Source organism: Chelonia mydas, chromosome 23 (assembly GCF_015237465.2).
Source record: "Chelonia mydas isolate rCheMyd1 chromosome 23, rCheMyd1.pri.v2, whole genome shotgun sequence".
Lineage (NCBI taxonomy): Eukaryota > Metazoa > Chordata > Testudines > Cheloniidae > Chelonia > Chelonia mydas.
The window spans coordinates 29915-56913 of record NC_051263.2 but is presented as its reverse complement, the minus strand read 5'-3'; the positions used below and the strand labels follow the sequence as shown (position 1 = coordinate 56913).

General features: G+C 39.5%; 1 protein-coding gene across 10 annotated transcripts in view; it reads left to right on the top strand.

Annotated features, from left to right (window-relative positions):
* Nucleotides 1-26999, top strand: part of LOC102932319 (leucine-rich repeat and fibronectin type III domain-containing protein 1-like protein) — a 251812-nt gene that overhangs the window by 203949 nt on the left and 20864 nt on the right. For all 10 annotated transcript variants that reach the window (XM_043534720.1, XM_043534716.1, XM_043534717.1 and 7 more), the window contains one exon: nt 19390-20784. In XM_043534720.1, coding sequence (XP_043390655.1) covers nt 19409-20784 — 1376 coding nt within the window. In that variant the 5' untranslated portion in view covers nt 19390-19408. The remainder of the gene's footprint in view (nt 1-19389; nt 20785-26999) is intronic.

The window sequence follows — 26999 nt, the reverse complement described above, 5'->3', positions numbered from 1 at the left end:
GTCCGTATTTAGATAGAAAAAGACAATATAGATACAAAGGAGAAGATAAAGCTACGTAGTTATGCCTACATATTTACAATTCATGTAGTTTACATTAGATCACACTGCCTTCTCTTGTATCCAGTGCAACCTGATGGAATATAAGGAGTTGCAAGAGTGTAAATCAGGGACAAATCTGTCCCTCAGAGATAATAGGCTTATATTAAAAAATTTCACAGGAGGATATATATATTTTTTAAATAAAATGTCTACAGAGCAAAGTAACATTAATTAGGTAGGGAAAAAAACTTTTTTCAGTAGTCCTCATGGAAACCTATAATAGAAAAAGACAGTAAATTGGAATAATTTGAGTTACCATATTATTCTGGGTTTTTTTACCAAATCTCTGCTGGTGCTCAGTCACATTGCTTACCAAAAAAGATAGCATATTAAACCCATAGCTCTTCCCTTCAGGTCATGGAAATCATGATCTTCTGCTGTCAGGGTTATTGGAGAGGTGGCATTGCATCAATACTGTTTTGGTTGCTTAATGTTTTTGACTGATTATTTTTCATTTTAAGAAACTATTTTCCCACCTACAGACAGGTTTTAAGAAAATATACAATGCACTTTCTGCACTTAAAACCTGTTTTCTCATTTGAAAAATATAATATTTGAAATTCTTACATAACTTTATAGAAAGAGGCTCTTCTGGAGAGAAGAATATCATTACAAAAGAAGACCAAAAGTAAAATACTTCCCCCTTAAAGTCAGGAGAAGCACATGAAAAAACCTGAAGGATTTAAGTTGGTACCAACTTTTCAAAGCACATTTGGGGTGAAATGTGTTATTCCCTGAGTTGCACAAGTGATCTGCTCAGCTTTGCTTCATGATCTTTGCATCTAAACATGAGATGACATTCTTGTACTCTAAAATACGTCTGTCTCAGTAGGAGTATCAATGCCACATCAGAAACTCACCTGTGCAGTGCTGACTCAGAGTCACCCTAGGGTACTTTTTCAGTATAATTAGAGGCAAAAAATAGATGTAAAAATTTAACACAAGAAAAACTGGTTAGTATTTTTTAAAAATGGAAAATCTGTGAGTTCAGTACATGAAAATAAATTAATGACTCTGAATAACTGTGACTAACTAGGATCAGAGAGAATTCACGAATAATGCCCAGTTGACCTCAATGTCCAGTTTTGCTTCCACTAAAGTCAGTGGCACAAACAAACAAACCCCAAACAAACATAAAACCAACCTCCTGTCAATTTTAATGGGAGCAGAAATGGTTTGATAACTCCCATTGGAATCTGTTGGAACAGGATTGGTTGCCAAAATGCACCACAACACAGAACTGTAAATAACTGCTCAATCACATCGTGTTTTCTTCAGATGACTCATGGTTTCAAGAAGATTTAACAATGCAGAAAGCTTGATGGGGCAGTAACTAGTTTTTAAGATAGAGGCAGAAAAAGAAACATTTAGACAAAAGTTGACATTTCAGATTGGTAATTTTTACTGATTTGTCACTTTCAGATTGTTGGGACTTTCTTCAAACTTCACAGAAGCATTCTCCTTAGCGTTTACAATAAATAGGACAATCTTCCAGCCAAACCAATTTTCAAAGTCCATTTTATAGGAGAAGCTAAAATATGGCTTTATAGTGGAAGATGTTTGCAACCAAACGAGAAAAAAATCAAAAGTTTTCATTGCACAATTCAAAGAATTGAGAAATATTTATAAGAATCAATCATCCAGAGCTGCTTGGATCTTTTCCATGTCCTACAGTTATGCTTCCTGTTGTACAATAGCATATAGGGCTTTGAGAGAACTACAGGCATCTAAAACGATCTACAAGGGTATAGTAACATAGTCCTTGTAATGAGCACTCTTGCCCATGGATGCCCCCTGGTCCCCCTTCCGTCACCTCCTAATTGTTTAGATAGCTACAGGCCAACATTGCCTTTCACATTCTAGGAAACACAGCAAATACAGCAGCAGTTGGATTTGCTTTTCCCACCCTATTAAAGGAGTTTTTTGACAAAACAAACCTCTTAGGAAGTGCTCACTGAGATAAACACACACACAAACAAAAGCTTTGCAATTTCATTGCTATTAGACTGAGTACAGATACAGACCTGGAAAAATGCCAGTGTTCATGTATTTGATTCTAAAAGGAAAACCAGTTAAGCAAAGAAGACAGAAACTGTGTGAGCTCAACAGAAAGGAAAGTATATTACCAACTGTTAACGCATCATGGAAAACTTTGAAACACCATTTGGAAACTGTTCTGCTTTTATATCAGATTCTCTGTTTCTTCTAGAGGTTTACATGCAGAAAATGCACCTTTCTTTGTTAGTAAACCCTGTGTAAGCTGGTGGCTGCGTATAAGAGATAGGTACATTGTGTTAATAAGTTAGGTACAGAGGCAAATACTAATATTTCTGAAGAGGCACATCTGTTCCTGTTGCTAATTTCCCCACCGAAGTCCTAATTCTTTGTCAAAATTATAATTAGTTGCTGAGGAGATTATTATGATGTCACAAGCAAAGAGTTATGATTCTTGAGGAGAATGAGCAGTAGAACAGATGAAATGATGTTGCTTCCTGCACATCTCTTTAACACTGAAGAATGAGATGATAAAGTTAGAATATGATGTGGACTCAGAATGCATCCTGAAATGAATGTGCTTCCAGGCTTTCCAAGAGGTACTAGGTGCCCTTTTAAAGCTTGGTTCTTGTAAGCCTCTAAAGGCACTATCAAGCCTTCTGGACTTAAAGTTTCATTTAGAGAAAAGTTTTCAGGTGACTTTATTTAAAAATGAAGAGATCTTCGTGTTGAGCTTCTCTGTTCTCTGAATACGTTTGCTTTTCCGTGTTTCTCCCACCAGTGAGTGATTTGTCACTGAAGGTCCAAAAAATAAATGATCAGCTGCCTGTGGCTTAATGACAGAAACACATGGTTTGAGATCCAGAGCTGGAAAAGGAACTGAACTGAAGACAAAGGAAAATAAGATCCTTTTGTGAAAAGTAGAACTGGCTGCATAGAAAAGTAAAGCCAGTTTGGTGTAGAAATAGTCAAAGTTGTGAGACACTTTATTATATCTTGCTAACATGAGCATTAAGGGGCGAAAGGAGAAGGAAGTGAATAGTGCAAAAGTAAAATTGTTACTTTATATGTGTGATTCGTTTTCTCTCAAAGGTTGTTCGTCAAGAATTGAGCTGAAATTACAATAGTCAGAATAGAGTTAACAGTCCCCATTAAAAAAAAAAAAAAAAAAAAGGCAAACAGCAATATCAAAAGTTAGGTGTCCTTGGTATGAGAAATATTGTGAAGTTGTACTTTTTATATTGATTTAAGGCTGATAAATCTGTCTATCACCTATCATATACATACAGCAAACACAACTGGAACTCCCTCAGATGGAGTGAAATAATAATCCATCAGCTATAAACCAGTCAAGCCTTCAGCAGCTTAACTAGGTCTGGAGTTATTGGAATTAAATCTCACTGCTTGACAATATTGCCTGAAATTCTAATGCACATCCCTTTACAACCTAATGGCAGATTCACTCAGGAGCAGACCCTTTTCCCTGCTACTCATGTTCCTTTATTCAAATCAAATTCACACCACTGGAAATCCCTGACAAGGACTTGTATGAGTTGTATATTTTGCTTATCTGACCTGGAACTCCTTGTTGTCTGAGAATTACATGGTTAACTTGTGGGGGGTTTTACACCAATATTAAGCTGTAACAGCACAGTGAGTGACATAGCATGGTTAATAGCTGATAGTTCTTACTAACAGTAACTTTTAACTGAAAAGATTGGATCCATTGCAGGAATCCTGTGAGTGTGAAAAGAACTCCTCTTATGTGTTCATATAGGAAGAACATGCATGGGTGAGGCAGACTTACTCTTTTCTTTACCAGCAAATATAACTGCTCTTCAGAGGGCTGCAGATGGTACTTAGCTGAAATGTTTGACTGGAGACAGTCTCTCATTTTGTTCATATTTGATGCTGCAAGTTTTAAGTGATGGATAGTGGTGAGTTCTGGCAAGTTCCAAATGAAGTAAAATGTTCCCTTTCTGAGCATCACTAACCCACACCTTCTTTGTGCTTTTCAATAGTTAACATGTGAATTTTGGCGCCATCCTTACCACTGGTTTACTACTCTTCTGATATACATCATAATATTGAATATAACTAATATTAGCAATGAGTTCTGACTCTTAGACAAGCCCTTCTAATCTCTTTCTAGCAAGAGGAGTTACCATTCTTAGACACATTCCGTTTTTTACAATTTTTCTTCTTATTCACGGTGGCAGAGACTCCTTTCGCCTTTGTGAAGGAGACCAGATATCTTCATTTGACCTAGCAAAGCCTGTTATGTCCCGTTGACACTCATCACTCTTCTAATTTTTCTTAGTATTCAGTGCATTCATGCATTAGTTAAAAGAAACTAATGATTTAAATAACGGCTTAACTTCCTTGCCGGAGTTCAATTAGACATTCGATATTTGTAGCTATCCTAGGCGAGCCCTGTGCAGTGATATAGACATGCATGTTCAGAAAGCCTGCCCTAGTATGCTGCCCCATTAGTAATGGAACTACCACCATCACCTCTGGTGCAGCCTGCGCACAGAAACCGTGCTGTTTCAGGTGCAATTTTATTATTATTTATTTGTGTTACCATACCACCCAGAAAGCCCAATCATGAACCAGGGTATCATTGTGCTAGGTAGTGTACAAATAGAACAAAAACTCCTGCCCCGAAGAGTTTACAGTCTCAGTATGAGACAAGATATGGATGCAGACAGACAAGGAAACAATGAGACATTATTGGTCAGCATGATAGGCAGGTGTCTCAGCACACCAGCAGCCTAATTGTTGTCACATTGTGGGTTTTTTGTAAGCACCATAGAAAAGGAGAGTTTGAAGGAGAATAATGAGGTGACTTTGTGGGTGTTTACAGTGAGTTCTTCCCAAGTGTGAGCAGCAGCATGGGGAAAAGCACAATGACATTTGTTTCAAAATGTAACAAGTGGGCAATGGAGGCTGGCATTATGGACCAGTCAGAGGTGGTACTTGAAGTCTCAGTAGCAAATAAGACATGATAGGTAGGGTGGAGATAAATTGTGAAGGGGCAGGTGAAGGTAAATAGTTTATTGCTGATGCTATAGAGAAGGCAGAGCCAGCGGAGGGTAGCAAAGATAGTGGTGCAGTAGTCTAAGCGACAGGCTAGGAAAATGATCAAGGGCAGTTGCCCTGCCCTTTAGCTCTCTTTCTGGGAGCCCAGTGTAATTATGGGAGAAGCAGTCAAATGCCCATAATTCCCTGGGGAAATTTCTCTAAGTCTCTACATACAGAATTAATGCTTAGCTCTTGCTCAGCAGGAAAGGGTGGTGCTGGAACTTCTGAAGAGCAGTCACAAGGCATCTGAGGTAAATACACCAAAGCAGTGGAGGGTGTTCCAGCTGCAGCTTTTGGGACACAGAGATTGAGACCAGCAGCCAAAGGAGCATATGCTGCAAAATTGTGCCCGAATCCCTGGTTTTGGGCAATATTTGAAGATGATATTCAGCAAGTTATGTGTATTTCTGGGTCTGGATCACAGTCTCAAATGGGTGGAGTGAAGTTGTTTTCAAGACCTGGGATGAGCAGCTGTGTCTGCAAAACTGTAGCATAACGGAGGTGGCTTTTCTGTAGCACCGTGGTGAGTTAGTGCGAACACTTCAGCACCAGACCAAAGGGATGAGAGCTAGGCTCATAATGGAAGACAACATGGTGATTGTCCAGTGGGCACTGTCATCATGGAGGTTTGCAGGGGCCACTGATCAAGGAGATCAACATGTCAGAAGTCATGAAGGGATTTAAACTATTGCATTTCACATACTGTGCAGGAACCATTGATGGGAACCTACATTCCACTTTATTATTTGTGTACATTACTCCCTAGAGGCCTCAACTGAGATTGGGCACTCATTGGGCTAGGCACTGCACAAATACATAGTAAGAGGAAGGTGCTGCCCTGAAGAGCTTATAATTTAGACAAAACAAAGTGAGGGACAAAGACAAAGGAAGTGAGGGAAAGTGACTTGCCCAAGTTACCCTGGTCAGACACTGACTTGTGATGTATAGGTATAGTTTAACTTCTAAAAAAAAACCTGAGTGTCTATGGATCAAGTTTAGAAGTGTGAGCAACAAGAGTGATGTAGTGGTGGGAGTCTGCTATAGACCACCGGACCAGGGGGATGAGGTGGATGAGGCTTTCTTCCGGCAACTCGCAGAAGCTACTAGATCGCACGCCCTGGTTCTCATGGGTGACTTTAATTTTCCTGATATTTGCTGGGAGAGCAATACAGCGGTGCATAGACAATCCAGGAAGTTTTTGGAAAGCGTAGGGGACAATTTCCTGGCGCAAGTGCTAGACGAGCCAACTAGGGGGGGAGCTTTTCTTGACCTGCTGCTCACAAACAGGGAAGAATTAGTGGGGGAAGCAAAAGTGGACGGGAATCTGGGAGGCAGTGACCATGAGTTGGTTGAGTTCAGGATCCCGACGCAGGGAAGAAAGGTAAGCAGCAGGATACGGACCCTGGACTTCAGGAAAGCAGACTTCAACTCCCTCAGGGAGCGGATGGGTAGGATCCCCTGGGGGACTAACATGAAGGGGAAGGGAGTCCAGGAGAGCTGGCTGTATTTCAAGGAATCCCTGTTGAGGTTACAGGGACAAACCATCCCGATGAGTCGAAAGAATAGTAAATATGGCAGGCAACCAGCTTGGCTTAACGGTGAAATCCTAGCGGATCTTAAACATAAAAAAGAAGCTTACAAGAAGTGGAAGGTTGGACATATGACCAGGGAAGAGTATAAAAATATTGCTCGGGCATGTAGGAATGAAATCAGGAGGGCCAAATCGCACCTGGAGCTGCAGCTAGCAAGAGATGTCAGGAGTAACAAGAAGGGTTTCTTCAGGTATGTTGGCAACAAGAAGAAAGCCAAGGAAAGTGTGGGCCCCTTACTGAATGAGGGAGGCAACCTAGTGACAGAGGATGTGGAAAAAGCTAATGTGCTCAATGCTTTTTTTGCCTCTGTCTTCACTAACAAGGACAGCTCCCAGACTGCTGCGCTGGGCATCACAACATGGGGAGTAGATGGCCAGCCCTCTGTGGAGAAAGAGGTGGTTAGGGACTATTTAGAAAAGCTGGACGTGCACAAGTCTATGGGGCCGGACGAGTTGCATCCGAGAGTGCTAAAGGAATTGGCGGATGTGATTGCAGAGCCATTGGCCATTATCTTTGAAAACTCGTGGCGAACGGGGGAAGTCCCGGATGACTGGAAAAAGGCTAATGTAGTGCCAATCTTTAAAAAAGGGAAGAAGGAGGATCCTGGGAACTACAGGCCAGTCAGCCTCACCTCAGTCCCCGGAAAAATCATGGAGCAGGTCCTCAAGGAATCAATCCTGAAGCACTTACACGAGAGGAAAGTGATCAGGAACAGTCAGCATGGATTCACCAAGGGTAGGTCATGCCTGACTAATCTAATAGCCTTCTATGATGAGATTACTGATTCTGTGGATGAAGGGAAAGCAGTGAATGTATTGTTTCTTGACTTTAGCAAAGCTTTTGACACGGTCTCCCACAGTATTCTTGTCAGCAAGTTAAAGAAGTATGGGCTGGATGAATGCACTATAAGGTGGGTAGAAAGTTGGCTAGATTGTCGGGCTCAACGGGTAGTGATCAATGGCTCCATGTCTAGTTGGCAGCCGGTGTCAAGTGGAGTGCCCCAGGGGTCGGTCCTGGGGCCGGTTTTGTTCAATATTTTCATAAATGATCTGGAGGATGGTGTGGATTGCACTCTCAGCAAATTTGCAGATGATACTAAACTGGGAGGAGTGGTAGATACGCTGGAGGGCAGGGATAGGTTACAGAGGGACCTAGACAAATTGGAGGATTGGGCCAAAAGAAACCTGATGCGGTTCAGTAAGGATAAGTGCAGGGTCCTGCACTTAGGACGGAAGAACCCAATGCACAGCTACAGACTAGGGACCGAATGGCTAGGCAGCAGTTCTGCGGAAAAGGACCTAGGGGTTACAGTGGACGAGAAGCTGGATATGAGTCAGCAGTGTGCCCTTGTTGCCAAGAAGGCCAATGGCATTTTGGGATGTGTAAGTAGGGGCATAGAGAGCAGATCGAGGGACGTGATCGTTCCCCTCTATTCGACATTGGTGAGGCCTCATCTGGAGTACTGTGTCCAGTTTTGGGCCCCACACTACAAGAAGGACGTGGATAAATTGGAGAGAGTCCAGCGAAGGACAACAAAAATGATTAGGGGTCTGGAACACATGACTTATGAGGAGAGGCTGAGGGAACTGGGATTGTTTAGTCTGCGGAAGAGAAGAATGAGGGGGGATTTGATAGCTGCTTTCAACTACCTGAGAGGTGGTTCCAAAGAGGATGGTTCTAGACTATTCTCAGTGGTAGAAGAGGACAGGACAAGGAGTAATGGTCTCAAGTTGCAGTGGGGGAGGTTTAGGTTGGATATTAGGAAAAACTTTTTCACTAAGAGGGTGGTGAAACACTGGAATGCGTTACCTAGGGAGGTGGTAGAATCTCCTTCCTTGGAAGTTTTTAAGGTCAGGCTTGACAAAGCCTTGGCTGGGATGATTTGATTGGGGATTGGTCCTGCTTTGAGCAGGGGGTTGGACTAGATGACCTCTTGAGGTCCCTTCCAACCCTGATATTCTATGATTCTATGATTCTGTGATTTGGGAGGGCAGATCCAGTCAAGCCAACAGGGCTGCACGTGAGGGGGCAAGTTACTAAGGCTTGAGTTTCGGGGGGGAATACTCCCTCCCGCAAACTACACCCATGAGGGTATGGAACCCAGGTCACCAGAGTCCCTGTCTAGTCATCTAACAGCTGGACCATGCTGCCTCCATGGAATAAATGTCTATGAATAAATCAGAAAGGGTTACTGCTCCATGGTTAGTGGGTCATCAGGTTCCTAGCTGCATAGATAGGATGGTGAGGCACAGTGAAGGACCGCACTGTGGTTAGCTGTGGTCAGAGCAAATCTAATGAGAGTTCATGTTTGCTATTGGGAACAATTTTGTATGTGGATGCAAGGTGTGTTATGGGTTTGCTGGGGGACCACATAGGCACTGCATGCCTAATGTCTAGTGTAGTCAAGACCTTGCAGACTTTGAAGTTTAGACTAGTACATTTGGTTTATAATATAATTAGGTGAGTTTTCAATGCAGTGTTTGGACAAATAGGGCCAAAGCTCTTTTTAAAAATAATTCAGGACAACAGTAATAATTCAGGGCTGGATCCAACTTTCCTTTATTACAGTCTTCCTCCAAATGTCATTTGTTTTACAAGAGTAATTGCACTTCAATCACTGGTAGCACTAAAATTGCTAATTTTAGTGCCATAGTTTCACATTAACCACACTTAATTATATTTTTAACAGAATAATAGCTTAAGTGAGATGGTTACGCACTGGGTTCTTGTAGCTCCGATGGGGGTTAATCCATTAAAATGCATTAATATTTGCTAATGACAAAACAAGGGAATTATAACATTGCATTGCCACCTGTTTTTAGATAATTGCACATCAGTTAATCATTTATGCCAAATGGGAGTGAAAAGATGGAGCCATTAGGGAGAAGCAGGGTGCAGAGCGCAAGATGGACTGATAATAAAAACAGGATTGTCAAAAAAGGCAAATATTTGAAAAATGAAGCTATTAATGGACTATGTTAAATATTTTAAAAGCCGATGGAAAAAATCATGAGGAAAAAAGACATTACTAAAGAGAAAGTTGTTAGAAAAATTAGATACAAGTTGCCTCTGATCATAATAAGGTAAATATTAGAATCATGTAATTTACATTATTAGGTACATTTTACTATATCTTTGTCTTGGCTGTACTTAAAAGAAAAACTGATTTTATTGTTAGCCAAGTACGACCTGAAAAACGGTGCTCTGATTCAGATGTTTGAATTCTGCACCACAGGACAGACCTATAAAAGTTATTATTTTTGTAGTTCAATCTCAAGGTGAGAAAAAGCCAGCAAGGAAATTTGAATTGCACATTTGGGATTAACTGCTCAGAAAATATCCCATAGAGATTGTATTCCCTAGAGATTAGACCTGAAATAATGGTAATAATTATTTTATAATAATTAATTATAATTTATAATAATAATAAACTAGAATTTACTATAATTATAATATTCTAATTTACTATACTGTACTGTACTACATATAATAATTATAAATTATAATTTATAATTATTATATAAATAGATTATAAATATTATATTGTATTATATAAATATATTATCTAATTTTATAACCTTTATAATAATTATTTTATTCCCTAGAGATTAGACCTGAAATAATAGTAATGCTGTATAAAGTTTGGTGATGAGCTAAATTTAAGACCATTTACAATTTCATTTTATGTCTATGCAACACTGATGTTGATCTTCACCATGACATTGTGTTTCTTTGATGGTTAGTAATTATATTATACAAGATCAAACTCCTTATATGTCTGTCTGTCTTCGTAAGATGCTATTCATAGAATGCTAGTCATCATAATATCTAGGCACCAGTGCAGATATTCTGTGACAGTTGAGTGCGGTAAAGCTATTATTACACCTGATAATTAAATAAACGCATGTATTATAGCATATGGAAAGCTTTGGGTGAATGCAGCATCCATAGATCAAATATGACATATGAGGAATCCTCCCCTGTTCCTGCAAAAATGTATACACTCCCCTTCTCCTTTTCCTACCTCAAAAAATGTTGCATCTAACATGGGAATTCTATATTAGACCTCATCCTGACAGATAAAGAGGAACTGATCACAAAACTAAATAATGGTAACTTAGGTACAATCTGATCACATTTTTAATGTGCAATAAAGTCCAGACAAAAGTTCAGACCATATATATATGTGTGTGTGTGAGTGTATGAAGATAGATAGATAGATCACCTGGGAGGAAGAATTTAATCAGAAAAATGTGAGTGATAATTGGGGATTGTTTAAGAACACTTTACTGGAGGCCCAAAAAGCCATAACCTCACAATCAATGAAAGAGGCCACATTGGTTAAAAAAATCAATCTGGTTTAGAGGGGAAGTGAAGGCAGCTATAAAAATATATGTATAACAAATGGAAGAAAGGGAAAACTGATAGTACTGAATATAAATCAGAAGCTAGGAATTGTAGAAAATTTATAAAGGAAGCAAAGGGACACAGGCAACATCTATAGCCAACTGAGTTAATAACAAAAAGAAGGAATTTTTAAGTATACTAGAAGAAACAGAATCTTAGCAATGGTACTAGTCCTTTACTACATGGAAATGGTAAAATTATCAATAATAATGCAGAAAACAGAGAAGCGATCAATAAATGTCTGTTCTATATTTTGGGAAAAAACAAATGACTTAGTCATATCATATAGTATCACTCTTTCCATTCCACTAGTATCTCAGGACGATGTTAAACAGAAGCAGCTAAAGTTAGACATTTTTAAAATCATCTGGTTTAGACAACTTGCACTCAAGAGTTTTAAAAGAGTTGACTGAGGAGCTTGCTGGACCATTATTGTTGATTTTCAATAAGTGTTGGAACACAGAGGATTGGAAGAATGCAAATGATGTAGCAATATTTAAAAAGCATAAATGGGCCTGTCAGTCTGATATCATTAACAGGCAAGATAATGGAGTGGCTGATATGAGACTTGATTAAAAAGAATTATAGTAGGGTATTATAATTAATGCTAATCAACATGTGGTTATGGAAAATACATTCTGTTGAACAAATTTTATATAATTTTTTATAAGAGTTCAAGTTTGGTTGATAAAGGTAATAGTGTTGTAATATACTTAGATTTTTGTAAGGAATTTGACATGGTAGCTCATGATATTTTGATTAAAAAACTAGAATATAAAATTAACATGGCACACATTAAATGGATTGAAAACTCATTAACTGATAGGGCTCAAAATGTACTTGAAAACAGGAACTCGCCATTGAACAGGTGTGTTTCTAGTGGGGTCCCACAGGGATCAGTTTTTGGTCCTACGCTGTTAAACATTTTTTAATGATCTGGAAGAACACATGAAATGATCACTAATAAAGTTTGCAGATGACACAAAAATTGTGGAAATGGTAAACAAGTAAGAGGACAGGTCACTGGTACAGAGGGACCTGGATTGCTTGGTAAGCTGGGAACAAGCAAACAATATGCGTTTTAATACTACTAAATGTAAATGTATACATCTAGAAACAAAGAATGCTGGCCATACTTACAGGATGGGGAACTCTGTCCTGGGAAGCAGTGGCTCTGAAAAGATTTGGGGGTCATGCTGGATAATCACTGTAAACATGAGCTCCCAGTGCAACAGTATGGCCAGAAGGGCTAATGTGATCCTTAAATGCGTAGGGCACACAGTCACTGACTGCAAATGGAATGCATTTAACCCTTCTGTTGCAGACATATATGTTCCTGAAAGTTTAAGATATCACAGAGAAACAGGCATAAGGACGTATGGAAACGCCATTATATTTTTATACATCTCACCTCATATGGCATGGAAAAAAAGTTCTGACACCAGCTGAAACTCCTCACCCCACTGATAGAAATTTATCATTCTTCAGTGATCTGAGGTTGAAGCAGACCATTCTTACTGCACTGGAGAGATGGAATTTTGTGCCACTTTTCTGAACATTCCTGCCCTAGAGGTCAGTTTGGAACCCTAAGACTATACATACAGATATGGGTGTATAGCCTCAGCTGGTTTAAATTGTCAGAGTCTTGGAAATTATCCCATGTGCCGCTGCTGACTCGTGAGACTGCCCTAGCATGAGCTCTGATCTCATTAGTTAAGAGAGTTGAGTCAGCAGGTTGTGCTTCTGCCTCTGACTCAGGAGTGAACCAATGACTCTGTATAGTGTTTGGGGATGCAGCGATATCAAAGATGCCATCTTTCATCAATTTCTGACATCAAACTGACATAATTAAGGCCCTATCAAATTCATGGTCCATTTTGGTCAATTTCACTGTCATAGGATTTTAAAAATCATAAATTTCAGCTTTTCAAATATGAAATTTCACGATGCTGTAATTGACCCAAAAAGATTATTGTAGGGGTTGTGATACTGCTTCCCTTACTTCTGTGCTGCTGCTTGCGGTGGCTCTGCCTTCAGAGTTGAGCAGCTGGAGAGCAGCAGCTTCTGGCCAGGAGCCCAGCTCCGAAGGCAGAACTGCAGCAGCGCAGAATTAAGGATGTCATGGTATGGTATTACCACCCGTACTTCTGTAGGGCTGGCTGAGAGATGGGCCCTCAGTCAGCAGCCACCACTATCCAGCCGCCCAGCTCTGAAGGCAGCAGCACAGAAGTAAGAGTGGCATGGCATGGTAGGGTATTGCCACCTTTACTTCTGCGCTGCTGCTGGCGGGGCGTTGCCTTCAGAGCTGGGGGTGCCCAGCCAACAGCCGCCGTTCTCCAGCTGCCCAGCTCTGAAGTCTGCGCAGAAGTAAGGGTGGCAATACCATGACCCCCCCATAAAATAACCTTGTGAACCCCCTGCAATTCCCTTTTGGGTCAGGACCCTCAATTTGAGAAACGCTGGTCTCCCCCGTAAAATCTGTATAGTATAGGGAAAAAGCCCACAAAAGATGAGATTTCACAGTGGGAGCCAGATTTCACGGTCTGTGCCGTGTTTTTCATGGCCATGAATTTGGTAGGGACCTAGACATAACCCATTATAGTCATTAAAGACCTTGTGTCTTTTTTTCTATTTATTACATGGGAGTGTGAATGCAGGGAATTAGTGAAATTTCAGGTCAGGTGGTGTCATTCCGTTTCCCTTAATTTCCATTGAATTCCATTCTTTGGATACAAGCTTGTTCCATATCCTAAAGTATTGTGTAGCGTTGTTGTGTGTAGTTTAACAGTTGCCCCACTTCATCCTAAATGCGGCTGAATGTCAGTAGTAGAGAAGCAATCCATTTATCTCTAGTCTGTAAAGCGCTTCGGGTTTCTTTGGGATGATGGGTATTATAGAGGCTAAAAGCGCTATATAAGAGCTAAATTTTGTTGCTGTTGCTGTCACATGGAGAGTGTACAGCAGTCTTTCTTCATAAATGTGATTATAGACCAAGAAGGATGGATTTCATGAAGATAGATATGTAAGAGCTACTGTAATTAGATACAGGTTAACTAGGTGACAGCTGAAGGGGTGGGAGGAGATGAAGGGATCAGAACCGTCTACAATAGTGTAACCACCAGGAAGGGAGAATTATTAATGAGATTACTGGGGTGAAAATGATAAAGGAAAATGGAGGCTGAATGTCAGAAAAAATTTCCTGAGTTAGGTTTGTGAGGATGTGGAATATTCTCCCAAAGCAAGTAGTGCAAACCCTGTTGTTTGTGAAATTTAAAACAAAACTGGGCAAAACACTGGAGAATATATGTTCTCAGCAAATCCATGGTGAGCTGCAGTTTTGTGTGCAATATGCCTTTCGCAAATTTTAAAATGTAGTTAATCCCAAATGTTTTTTATTGAATAATGTAATTACTATATGTTCCTCTTTAGTGATTTTTATGTCTGTTATCCTGAACTAATTGGAACATAATGGATACTTAGACTAATGTGCTGGATCTCAGATGCCATGTATATCAGGGGATATGTATTTTTGAAAGTATAAATATATTTTAAAAGAAAATAATTCAGTTTTGTTCCTCACACTTATAATTTTCCTGAAATCACAATAATTTGTAGAGTAGGGTAGTAGAATGAAGTACTGCAAAAATGAAAATTAGAAAATTGATTTTTTTTTTAAACAAGCAAATGTGTTTTTAAATATAGTAATAGCACATTATTACATTTTTTTCTGGAAAGAACTTTTCTGGAATTCTGTCCTTTTCAGATATACCTTTAAAATTATTTTAAATAGAATATTACAACTTTTCATTTTTCCCCATTTGACAATGTACTATAGAGACTTAGTAATTTAATTTGAATAAAATACATTTTCTTAACACTAAATTAGTATTTTAATCACATTATCAATTAAAATTTACACTTTTTTTGAAATTTATTGTACTTCATTATGAGTATTATTATCATCATTGTACTAGTTATTATTATTTTAAAACGTAAGTTATCTTTTCCCATTACTACCAGTGCTCCAGATATGTAACTAACTCCTGATCAGCTAGGATAGTTAATTACTTCTTGGAGCAGCAAGTCCTGGAATCCACAAGGGGAGGGGCAATTCTTGAATTAGTCCTAAGTGGAGCACAGGATTTGGTCCAAGAGGTGTATATAGATGAACCATTCAGTAATAGTGATCATAATGTAATTTAATTTAACCTTCTTGTAGGCAGGAAAATACCAAAGAAACTCATCACAGTAGTCTTTAATTTCAAAAAGGGGAAGTACACAAAAATGAGTGAACTAGTTAAATGGAAATTAAAAGGAACAGTCACAAGGGTAAAATGCCTGGAAATTCATGGAAACTATTTTAAGTGCCCATAACGGTGTATCAAACTAAATGTATACCACAGATAATAATTTTTTTAAAAAACCAGCAGGAGGCCCAAAAACATTCCAACATGGCTAAAAAGCAGAGTAAAAGAGGTAACTGTAGTAGGAAGAGAGCCTGAGACATAAGCCCTTGTATCAGAGGCCTGGTATGAGGCAGGATCTGCTCACAGAATTTGGCAAGAACAGGGCTGATATTGCAGAAACATTCCTAAGAAGTGCTGTCACAGAGTGCTCAGGCAAACACATCCCGTTATCTAGTGGTACCAGAACATCCCAATATCAAGGATGGTACAAAAACGTTCCCCAAGAATAACAGGAATACACTGACCCCTCCTAAAATATAAGGTCAGGATGACAGTATGTAATAGAGATGTTTTGATCGAACCAACATGTGCAAAATAATGGGTAATAACTAGTGACATCAGGGGGCGGTAACTAACTATGTCTGAGGGGCAGTACTAACTTGTTTGTATCGGGGTGTAAAGACATCTCAGAGGGAGTATCTGTGTGTAGCGGAAAGTCCCGCAGTTCATTGAGCTGGTCCATTGTTACAGGCATACATGTATTACCGGTCTGGTAGAGTCTGCGGGATACTAGTACCATGCTTCGTCGACAATAAACCCGGCTGGGTGCCTTCGTTCCTTAACGGATCTTGTGGTCATTGGGCAGTTTGCTCAAGGTCTGCCGTGCCAGCTGTCTGCACAAGGCAGGGGCAGCACACAGAAGGCACACACACACGCAGCCAGACATCTATCAATATCTAACCACAGTAGCTAGAGGCAAAAAGGCATCCTTTAAGAATTGGAAGTAAAATCCTACTGAGGAAAATAGAAGGGAACATAAACTCTGGCAAGTCTAGTGTAAAAGTATAATTAGGCAGGCCAAAAAAGAATTTGAAGAGCAACTAGCAAAAGACACAAAAAATAACAGCAAAAGAATTTTTAAGTACATCAGAAGCAGGAAGCCTGCCAAACAGTCAGGGTGGCCGCTGGATGATCTAGGTGCTAGCGAGGCGCTCAAGGAAAAGCCTGGCAAACAGTGAGGCACTCCATTGCAGAGAAGCTAAATTAATTCTTTGCATCAGTCTTCACTGCTGAGGGTATGAGGGAGAGTCACACACCTGAACCTTTCTTTTTTTAGGTGACAGCTCTGAGGAACTGTCCCAAACTGAGGTGACAGTAGAGGAGGTTTTGGAACAAACTGATAAATTAAACAATAATAAGTCACCAGGACCAGATGGGAGTCACCCAAGAGTTCTGAAGGAACTCAAATATGAAATTCCAGGACTACTAACTGTGGCATGTAACCAGTAGCTTAACTCAGTCTCTACACCGGATGACTGGAGGATAGCTAATGTAACACTGATTTTTATAAAAGGCTCAAGAGGTGATCCTGCCAATTACAGGCTAATAAACCTAACTTCAGTACCAGGCAAATGGGTTGAAACTATAGTGAAGAACAGAATTATCAGACACATAGAAAAACATGAAATGATGGGGAAGTGTCAACACGGCTTTTGTAAAGGGAAATCATGTCTCACCAAACTATCAGAGTTCTTTGAGAGTGTCAACAAGCATGTGGACAAGGGTGATACGGTAGATATAGTGTACTTGGACTTTCAGAAAGTCCTTAACAGAGTCCCACACCAAAGGCTCTTAAATAAAATAAGCAGTCATGGGAAAAGAGGGAAGGACTTCTATGGATCAATAACTGGATAAAATATAGGAAGTAAAGGGAAGGAGTAAATAGCCAGTTTTCACGATGGGAAGAAGTAAATATTGGAGCCAGTGTTATTGAACGTATTCATAAATGATCTGGAAGAGGAGATAAATAGTGAGGTGGCAAAGTTTGCAGACAATACAAAATTATGCAAGATATTTAAGTCCAAGACTGACTGCAAGGAGATAAAAAGGGATCTCACTAAACTGGGTGACTGGGCAACAAAATGGCAGATGAAATTCAATGTTGATAAGTGCAAAGTAATGCACATTGGAAAACATAATCCCAACTATATATACAACATGATGGAGTCTAAATTAGCTGTTACACTCAAGAAAGAAATCTTAGAGTCATCATGGACAGTTCTCTGAAAACACCCACTCAATATGCAGCAGCAGTCAAAAAAGCTAACAGAATGTTAGGAACCATTAGGAGAAAGAGAGGTAATAAGGCAAAAAATGTCATAATGCCACTGCATAATTCCATGGTACTCCCACACCTTGAATACTGCATGTAGTTCTGGGAAAGAGACCAGGAAGGGCAACAAAAATGATTAGGGGATGGAACAGCTTCCATATGAGGAGAAAAGGAGTACTTGTGGCACCTTAGAGACTAACCAATTTCCAGTCTCTAAGGTGCCACAAGTACTCCTTTTCTTTTTGCGAATACAGAGTAACACGGCTGCTACTCTGAAACCTGTCATATGAGGAGAGATTTTCTTAGAAAAGAGATGACTAAGGGGGAATATGATAGAGGACTATAAAATCATGAATGGTGTAGAGAAAGTGAATAGGAAAGTGTTATTTACCCCTTCACATAGCACAAGAACGAGGGGTCACCTGTTGAAATTAATAAGCAAGCAGTTTTAAAACAAACGTAAGGAAGTACTTCTTCACACAACACACAGTCAACCTGTGGAACTCATTGCCAGGGGATGTTGTGAAGGCCAAAAGTATAACTGGGTTAAAAAAAAAAAATAGGTAAGATCATGGAGGATAGGTCCATCAATGGCTATTACCTAAATGGTTGTTTGGATTCTCCCTAAATGTCAAACTGGCAGAAGCTGGGACTGGACTACAGGGGATGGATCACTCAATAATTGCCTTATTCTTTTCGTTGCCTCTGAAGCACCTGGCATTGGCAACTGTCAGAAGACACAATATTGGGTAGATGGACCATTGGTCTGACCCAGTGTGGCCATTCTTATGTTCTTAACCTGCTGAACAAAGCCTGTCTTTTTCTCAGGCATTTAGGGAAGAAATGGAGAGGTGGTTTGAGGAGTATTATTTTTATTATGCCTGCCATGAGTGGTTACTGTTGGATTTTTATTTATGACAGTGGATGTGCAGCCCATTGTATGTAATTTGTACTTTTCTGTTACTGTACATTCTGGTATTGTTGGACACTCATAGGCTGCAGTCAGAATCAGGGCCTCATTGTGTTAAGTGTTGTATCACTCACAGACATGGCCCCAGCTAGGAAGAACATAAAATCAAATGTAATGTGAAAAAGAATGTTAATTTGGGCTGCTCATAAAATGTCTCCTAAACAAAGTGTGTGGAGAGAAAGATTACTTTTACCTCTGGATGCTTCAGGTTCCTGTAAATGAATACATCCTATGTAATCCCTAGCATTCAATTCTTTTTTTCCCTAGTATTTACCTCACTTGGTACCACCATTGTCCAACATTTCCTTCTAACTTGTAAGGCAGGACAAGTCACCTCCAAAGCCATCATTAATGCTTGTCCGTGAAGAGCTAATCCTGGAGGAGTGGTAATTGATTCTCAAGATCAGTCCCCTCAAATAGCAGACCTCCCTACAGTCTTATCACACCTCTGTTAACCTCAGAGAGCAATGCACTTTTGCTTTACAATCAGGCCTATGAGTTCTTATGATAAGATAACCAGATCAAGTGAGCTAAGAATTTCAATGGCTTAGCTCAGCAGATTCCCAGACTAACATTATCAATTAAGTCATTTCAGTAATGCCTAGAATTGCATGTCTGATTTATTCAGGAGCCATAATTATAACAAATGTTTAGATGTAAATGGTCTTTCAAAATTTTTGTTATTAAAATGGCTTTATCTGGATTTCTTGTTTTCTCCTTTAGGTTTGCTATCTTTCTTACAATGGAAAGGCTGGCTATCTATCTATTGGTTATTAGCACTGCTGTGAAGGCTATGATGTGTCCAAAACGGTGTATGTGTCAAAACCTGTCTCCATCCTTCACCATCCTCTGTACGAAGACTGGGCTTCTCTTTGTGCCCCCCAGCATTGACAGGAGAACAGCAGAACTAAGATTAATGGATAACTTCATCACCACACTTAGAAGAAAGGATTTTGCAAACATGACAAATCTTATTCACTTGACACTATCAAGAAATACAATAAGTCAAATCATGCCTTATGCATTTTTTGATCTTAAAGGCCTTCATGCATTACATTTGGATAGTAACAGACTGACTTGTATCAATGAGGATCATTTCAAAGGTTTAATTAATCTTCGCCACTTAATACTCAGTAACAATCAATTGAACTATATTTCTCCTGGATCTTTAGATGACTTTATTGAGACACTTGAGGACCTGGATCTATCATATAATAATCTTGTTAATATTCCTTGGGATACAATTGGAAAGCTTTCTAATGTCAATACAATCAGTTTGGATCACAACCTCATTGAGTTTGTTCCAGAAGGAATCTTCTCAAACCTTCACAAACTTGCTCGATTAGACATGACATCCAACAAATTGAAAAAAATTCCCCCTGACCCCCTGTTCTCCAGAATCCCTGTGTATGCTAAATCTAAAGGGTCTCCATTGTCCTCTCTGGTGCTTAGCTTTGGAGGGAATCCTCTACACTGCAACTGTGAATTAGTGTGGCTGAGACGCCTTACCAGAGAAGATGATCTAGAAACATGTGCCTCACCACTGGAATTGATGGGCAAGTACTTTTGGTCCATTAAAGAGGGGGAGTTTGTCTGTGAACCTCCAATGATAACACATCGAACGCCAAAACTCGTGGTTATGGAGGGACAGGGTGTCTCTTTGAAGTGCAAAGCGGTCGGTGACCCGGATCCCTATGTTCGCTGGATCTCCCCCGAGGGGAAGTTGGTCTCCAATACATCTAGGACAATTTCCTATGAGAATGGAACTCTGGATATTTTAACTACTACTTTGACAGAAAAAGGTACATTTACTTGTATAGCATCAAATGCTGCAGGAGAATCTACGGCTCCCGTTGAACTTGTTGTTAATCCTTATCCTCATCTTGCTAACAGCACCAACTGTGAGAAAGATGCTGAGTCTGGGCCTTCAGACATTCTTATATCTGCTAAGTCAAGTTTCCCTAATGAAACTAAAGCTCAGCAAGAGAAGAAGGTTGTGGTTGCTGAGCTGACCTCATCCTCTGCTCTCATACAGTGGCCTTCCCAGCATCATATTCCTGGAATACGAATGTACCAGATTCAGTATAACAGCTCTTCTGATGATATACTAGTTTACAGGTAATCCTATTCACATAGCAGTTCAATTGTCATTGTGAACTAACAGATGGGAATAAGAGAAAATGATTGTATATTTAAAATTCTCTGATGTAATGCCAGGTATGTTGCAGGCATTAACTGTTTAATGAAGGGAGCTATGGGAAATGCCTTTCATAGCCTGTTTTTCATTTGGTGTCTCCTGTTACTGAGGAATTATAATAAATATTACTAATAATGCATTACCTTCTACGGTGCTACCTATCCAAGCATCTCCAAACACTTCATAGACAGAAATTAAGCTTTACAATCTAACAACCTGTGTGAGGTTGGTGAGTATTATCCACATTTTCTAAATGATATAGAGAGAGGTGAAGTGGCTTGCCCAAGTTCTCACAGGTCTGTGACAGAGTAAGGAATTACAACCCAGAGCTTCCAACTGCTGGGCATGGCCATGGACCAATTTCATGAGCTTTAGGAGAGTTACTTGCATCAGAATGGCTCCCGAGGTTTAGAAACACTTCCGTTAACTTGTTAATGCAGTGACTTTGAATCACAGGAATGGTGACTTTTTGCATATGGATAACATTGAATCCATCTGTATTTTTAAGCAAAAGATCAGTGAAATATTATTTACATTTTATGCTAACTAAACGTATTTGATTCATCTAAAAATATAGGGAAAGAGAAAATATTCAGAATACTAATTGTAGGAGCTTGCATTATGTATCTGTATTATATAAACTATAAATGTACTCGTGAAGATATATATTTCTAATTTTTTGTTTCATACACATTATGGCATATGCCCCTAATCAGTTTCCATCATTGCATATTTAATTTATACTACTATTTTGGGGATGCACTGGGCCAAATTCAACAGTGTAAACTGCACATGTAATTGAAAATGGTTGAAATGGTAATATAATGTATTTTGCACCGATTTGGCATTTAGAGGCTCAGAAATACCTATGGGGGGGGCGGGGGGAGCATTTGTAAAACTTGCTTGGCTTAACTATTTGACCTCCATAGATTTTGATGGGCATCATGCAGATTGTGTGTGTTACTGCTCCCATTTGCAGTATGTGGTCTGTCATTCTGTTTATAGTCCTTGCAAGTAAACTGGGAAGATTATAGTTGAATCAGGAACTAGCAATTGAGTATATCAATCAGTATTCCATACTGTAGGTTCCAGAAGGATGACAACATTTCTAAAAATAATGGTCCTGATTCTCCTCTCTCACCAGTTTTCCCATATTATAATGCCTTTGATTTCAATTGAGTTATTCCCAGTTTATAACAGTGTAAGTGAGAAGAAAATCAGGTCCAGTAGATTTAAAAATAGACTGGATAATGCTACAGAAAATATATTACAGGCAACAGAGCTACACTGAAAAGGGTATGGGATAGGTGCTGCAATGGGACTTTCTGTATCTCTAATTTCTGCTATTCTAACATAGGCCCATCAGAAACCTAATGTTTGTTTTTCTTTTAAATATAAATAACTATTTTTACAAGTCCTTGAGGTAAGGTTTACAGGTGGAATTTTAGGACTTGCACTCCTAAATCTCCTAGATCTTTTAAAGATCTCAGTCTAAGACGCTTATCTTCATGAAACATTTTCTAGCCCTGTGAAGACAATAAACATTCTGCTGTTGTCATGTCCTGATGTACAATGCAAATGTTTTTCTGCACCATTTGTCATGGCTCATAGGTAGAAAGGTGTAAACTCAAGCTAAGGTTCAATATTATTAATGGCTTTACTCAGCTCTGAGTAGATCATGCAGAGAGGAATGTTGCTGAAAACATTTCCTCAAATGTCTAGTTCTTGCAGGGACCACAGCATGCGAATATCTGTCAGCTTGTATTGCTTATTTATTCTCTTTGTGCCTCGATGAAAACCTACCGCTGAGTTCTAGGAAAATCCAGTTTTTGAAAAATGGAGAGCAGTGTACTCCATGCCGAGAAGTTTTAGTGCTTCATTTCATGAGAAAAATAGTGGCATGAAATATGAACCCCAAACCATGAAGTAAATTACAGATAATCAGAGTAAAAACTATAAGAAGTTGGTTAGCTTCAGTGGGGCACAGGGCAAATTTTGGCTTAAAGTTCATTAAAAAAGTGTGTTACTCTTAGACAAGGGCTGCAGTTAGGGGTTGTTTGGGCGATTATTTGTATCATACGTTATAATGATTAAGGAAAGACCTGTAAGAACTGACAGAGTGCAGATCAGCACTGCCACTGGATAGGCCTAAATCCCCGGTAAATAAGTATCTTTCCTTCACACTTCTACTTTATGGTTAGTGCTAATTTTAGTAAGGGGTAAAAGTATATCTGCTGCTGACTAGCTAACATCAGCTCTTGAATCTGTGAAACACTGAACACTGTGAGCTGAATTCTTTGCAAAAAATTCCCTTTGGGATACAAAAGCCATTTTACACCCTTCTTCATCTCCTGGAATAATGGCAAGTTAGATATTATAACATATTCCAAAACAATGGGGACAGTTTTAAATTATGCCTATTGAACTTTCTAAATCTTTATAAATTTACAAATGACTCATACAATCTCTTTAATAAGACAATCTGAAAACAGCTAAATTAATTGGTGCTACTAGATGGCCTTGTTCCTAGACAACAATTCTTTGGAAGAAATTTTTTAAAAACGTCTTCGCACATTCCTTTCACATTTCAGAACCCAGATCTCTTTAAATTGAGAGGCTCAGTTTGGCAACAAAGCTATAATAGAAATTATGTTTCAAATCAGAGAGCAATACTAAAATATAATAATCTATAGTATAATAGGCTTCTTAAAGATTGAGGTTCAGCTCCCACAGCGACTAACCAGCAAATATAGATTCTTAACAGAAGTGTTCTACTGAATTGACAAGGACTAGTAATTGTGCTTTAATTTGGTATGTGTGGTTATCTGAGAAATTGTTACATTGTTTGTGCTATGTCATAAATGTTTATGTTTAGTTGCATGGATTAGTGGGTAGTGCAGAATAACGAGAACTAGCAATCTGCAAATACCATGCTAATCCTGTGTGTTTGTCGGCCAGTCACTTAACCACGGGCATGATCCCAATCTGTGAAATAGAGATGATGCTACCGGTGTGTTTCACAGGAGGATGGTGAGGATAAATTAGTGATTGTGTGAAGATTTAGAGACCTATATAGTTGTATATTCAGAGAGTGACAGTGGTTGGACCTTGTTGTAGAAATCTTACAAAAGCAAAAGGCTTCCTTCAGCCTAGGGGAAGTTATGGAAACCAGGCCCATTGTTGAGAACTCTGTATAATCAGCTTCTGCCAGACAGTTCTTGAACCACCATAAGCAACTACATGATGTATCAAACGTGTTTCTACTTTGTGAAGGTGAGCAAGGTCTAATAGCCAGCATATGCCTAGACCATGTGAATGGCAGTTACTATGGTAATTTCATTTTATACTGAATCATTTAAATAAGTCTTTCCCCTTCTCAGTCTGTTTCCTCCAACTTACACTTTCACCTCCTTTATGTACCTCTCACTCTTCCTTCTGCTTCTTCCTTGTGGTCTTTGTAGATACGTGTTGACAGTTGTAAATACATTAATTCGCATCCACAATATGAATGCAAGAAAGGGAGAAGAATGATGAATTTTTGTGAGCATATAATCATGGAAAACTAGGGGGCCTTGCAGATAGTTACAGCACTCACTCCCTTCTGCTTCTCCCCACATCCTGTTTTTCATGCAGGAGTTTATTATAACTCACCCATAAAAATGTACCGGACATTGGAATGTAGCACAGTCTCAATTGAGGAACACTACACTGTTATACACATTTTAAAAAAATGTTTGCTCTTGTGTACATTACTGAAGTGGAGACTTTTTGGTGGCTTGTCATTTATTTTGCATATCTCTCTGTCTATTGTATAGTAACACCTACTGCTGCAGAATCATAACCCCTTCCATGTGAACCCCATAGCAACAGTGAAGTCCCTTCTTAGCTTCATGGGGGCTTTAGGTCCTCTTTCTTTTCAGGGTTTAAAAAGTCTGATTGGGTTTCATTTTATTTTACCACTGGTTGGTTAATTTTTTTGTTCCAGGATTTTATTTTGTATTTATTCCCCCTCCCCAGAAACACAGGGCAGTAAATGGCTGGTGAGGAAATGTAACAGAGGCCATTGCTTCTGATTTTGTTCTGAAAACAATGTCTGAATATGTGACAGCACTGGGTCCAGAATCCCTATGTGGGAGAGGAGTACCTTGTCTCAATATTAAGCCACAGGAAGGAAAGCCTCCTGAGGCTTTTAGTTTGTGGGAGAGCTCTGTGCTCTTTCCTGATGTTGAGGATCCCTAAGAAATTAATGCTTATGACTGCATAGGAGAGGAGACCCCCTCCCCCCCTTCTCTCAAGAGATTCTGTTGTATGCAGCATTGTTGTAGCCGTGCTGGTTCCAGGATAATACAGAAACAAGGTGGGTGAGGTAATATCTTGTATTGGACCAACTTCTGTTGGTGAGAGGCAAGTTTTCGAGCTTACACAAAGCTCATCTTCAGGTCTGGGAAATGTATTCAGAGTGTCACAGCTGAATACAAGGTGGAACAGATTGTTTAGCACAGGGTTAGGCAATCTATGGCACACGTGCCAAAGGCAGCACGCAAGCTTATTTTCAGTGGCACTCACACTGCCCGGGTCCTGGTCACCGATCTGGGGGGCTCTGCATTTTAATTTAATTTTAAATGAAGCTTCTTAAATGTTTTAAAAACCGTATTTACTTTATACACAACGATAGTTTAGTTATATATTAAAGACTTATAGAAAGAGACCTTCTAAAAACGTTAAAATGTATTACTGGCACAGGAAACCTTAAATTAGACTGAATAAATAAAGACTCCACCACTTCTGAAAAGGTTGCAGACCCCTGGTATAACACATAGTTAACACACAGTTGAAGGGTGCATTCAAAGTGTTACTGTGATATCTGGGATATCTGGGATTCCATGCTGAAGTTCCCAATGCTCCAACTCCCACTACTGTTCCTATATCTCTTTTTTTCTCTCTTCTCCTGACTCTCTCCCTTCTCAGGCTACAAAATTTTCCCCAATTCTACCCCATCCATTGACTATCTGAAATATTGCACCATGTTTGGTATAATTTGCATATAGAATCACAAACATATTTTGCATGACATAGTTGCTGTGGTAATATAAAATTGTTAAATTCAATACTATTGGTATCATTCGGTACTGTACATTAATAGACATAATCCGATGTTTTCAATTTATCAATAGTCCATTATCAAGTCCTGCTTCTGTTTCTGGCCATGGTTCATATCTTGCTTTAATTCTGGAGTAGGAGGCATTGTTACTCCAGTGTGTTTAGGATTGGTAATGGTACTCTGCTAGTCCTTAATCACATTCAGAGGGAAGGTCAGTCACTTTCCTGGCATGGTAGGTGGACTCATGGACGGTAGCTCAATGATCTGCTGAAGTAAGTAACTGTAATATTTCCTGCATGTGTTAGCTGCCACCTTATCACAAATTCCATGGATCCTGATCTAATTCATGCTATGCCTCCAGCAGTGATCAACAACTGAAACAGAAAACAAATATTGTTGCTTCTCTCCTTTTACATCAGTTAGGGCTTGTCTACATTACCCGCTGGATCGGTGGGCAGCGATCGATCCAGCGGGGGTCGATTTATCGTGTCTAGTCTAGTCTAGCCGAGCGCTCTCTCGTTGACTCAGGTACTCCACCAGAGTGAGAGGCGGAGCCGATGGGGGAGCGTCAGCAGTCAACTCACTGTAGCTGAAGTCACGTAACTTAGATCGATCCCACCACCACCACCACCACCCCCCGTGTAGACCAGACCCTAGATTCACTTCTGTCCTTCCCTCTGTCAGTTTCAGCTGCATAGCATGCAACCATTGATTCAACACCCATTTTCCATCCTTTAACAGAACCAGGTATACTACTGATATTACTAGCTTGTCCATGATACAGCAAAGATCCTCCCAACTGGCTTTTGGAAAGGACTTTTTATCTGAGACATACTGCACAAGTACCTGAACAACTCCCGTTTCATACTCCTTGCCAGAAGTTTGGCCATCAAAATACCTTTTCATTTTTCTTTGGGCTTCCCCTAAAGTAAGTAGTTCTCATTTTATTTTTATATTTCAGGTTTTAATACATTTTTCACAGGTGAGACTTTTTATTTGTTTTGGCCTTGGCTCTATTAACAGCTGTATTTTAGC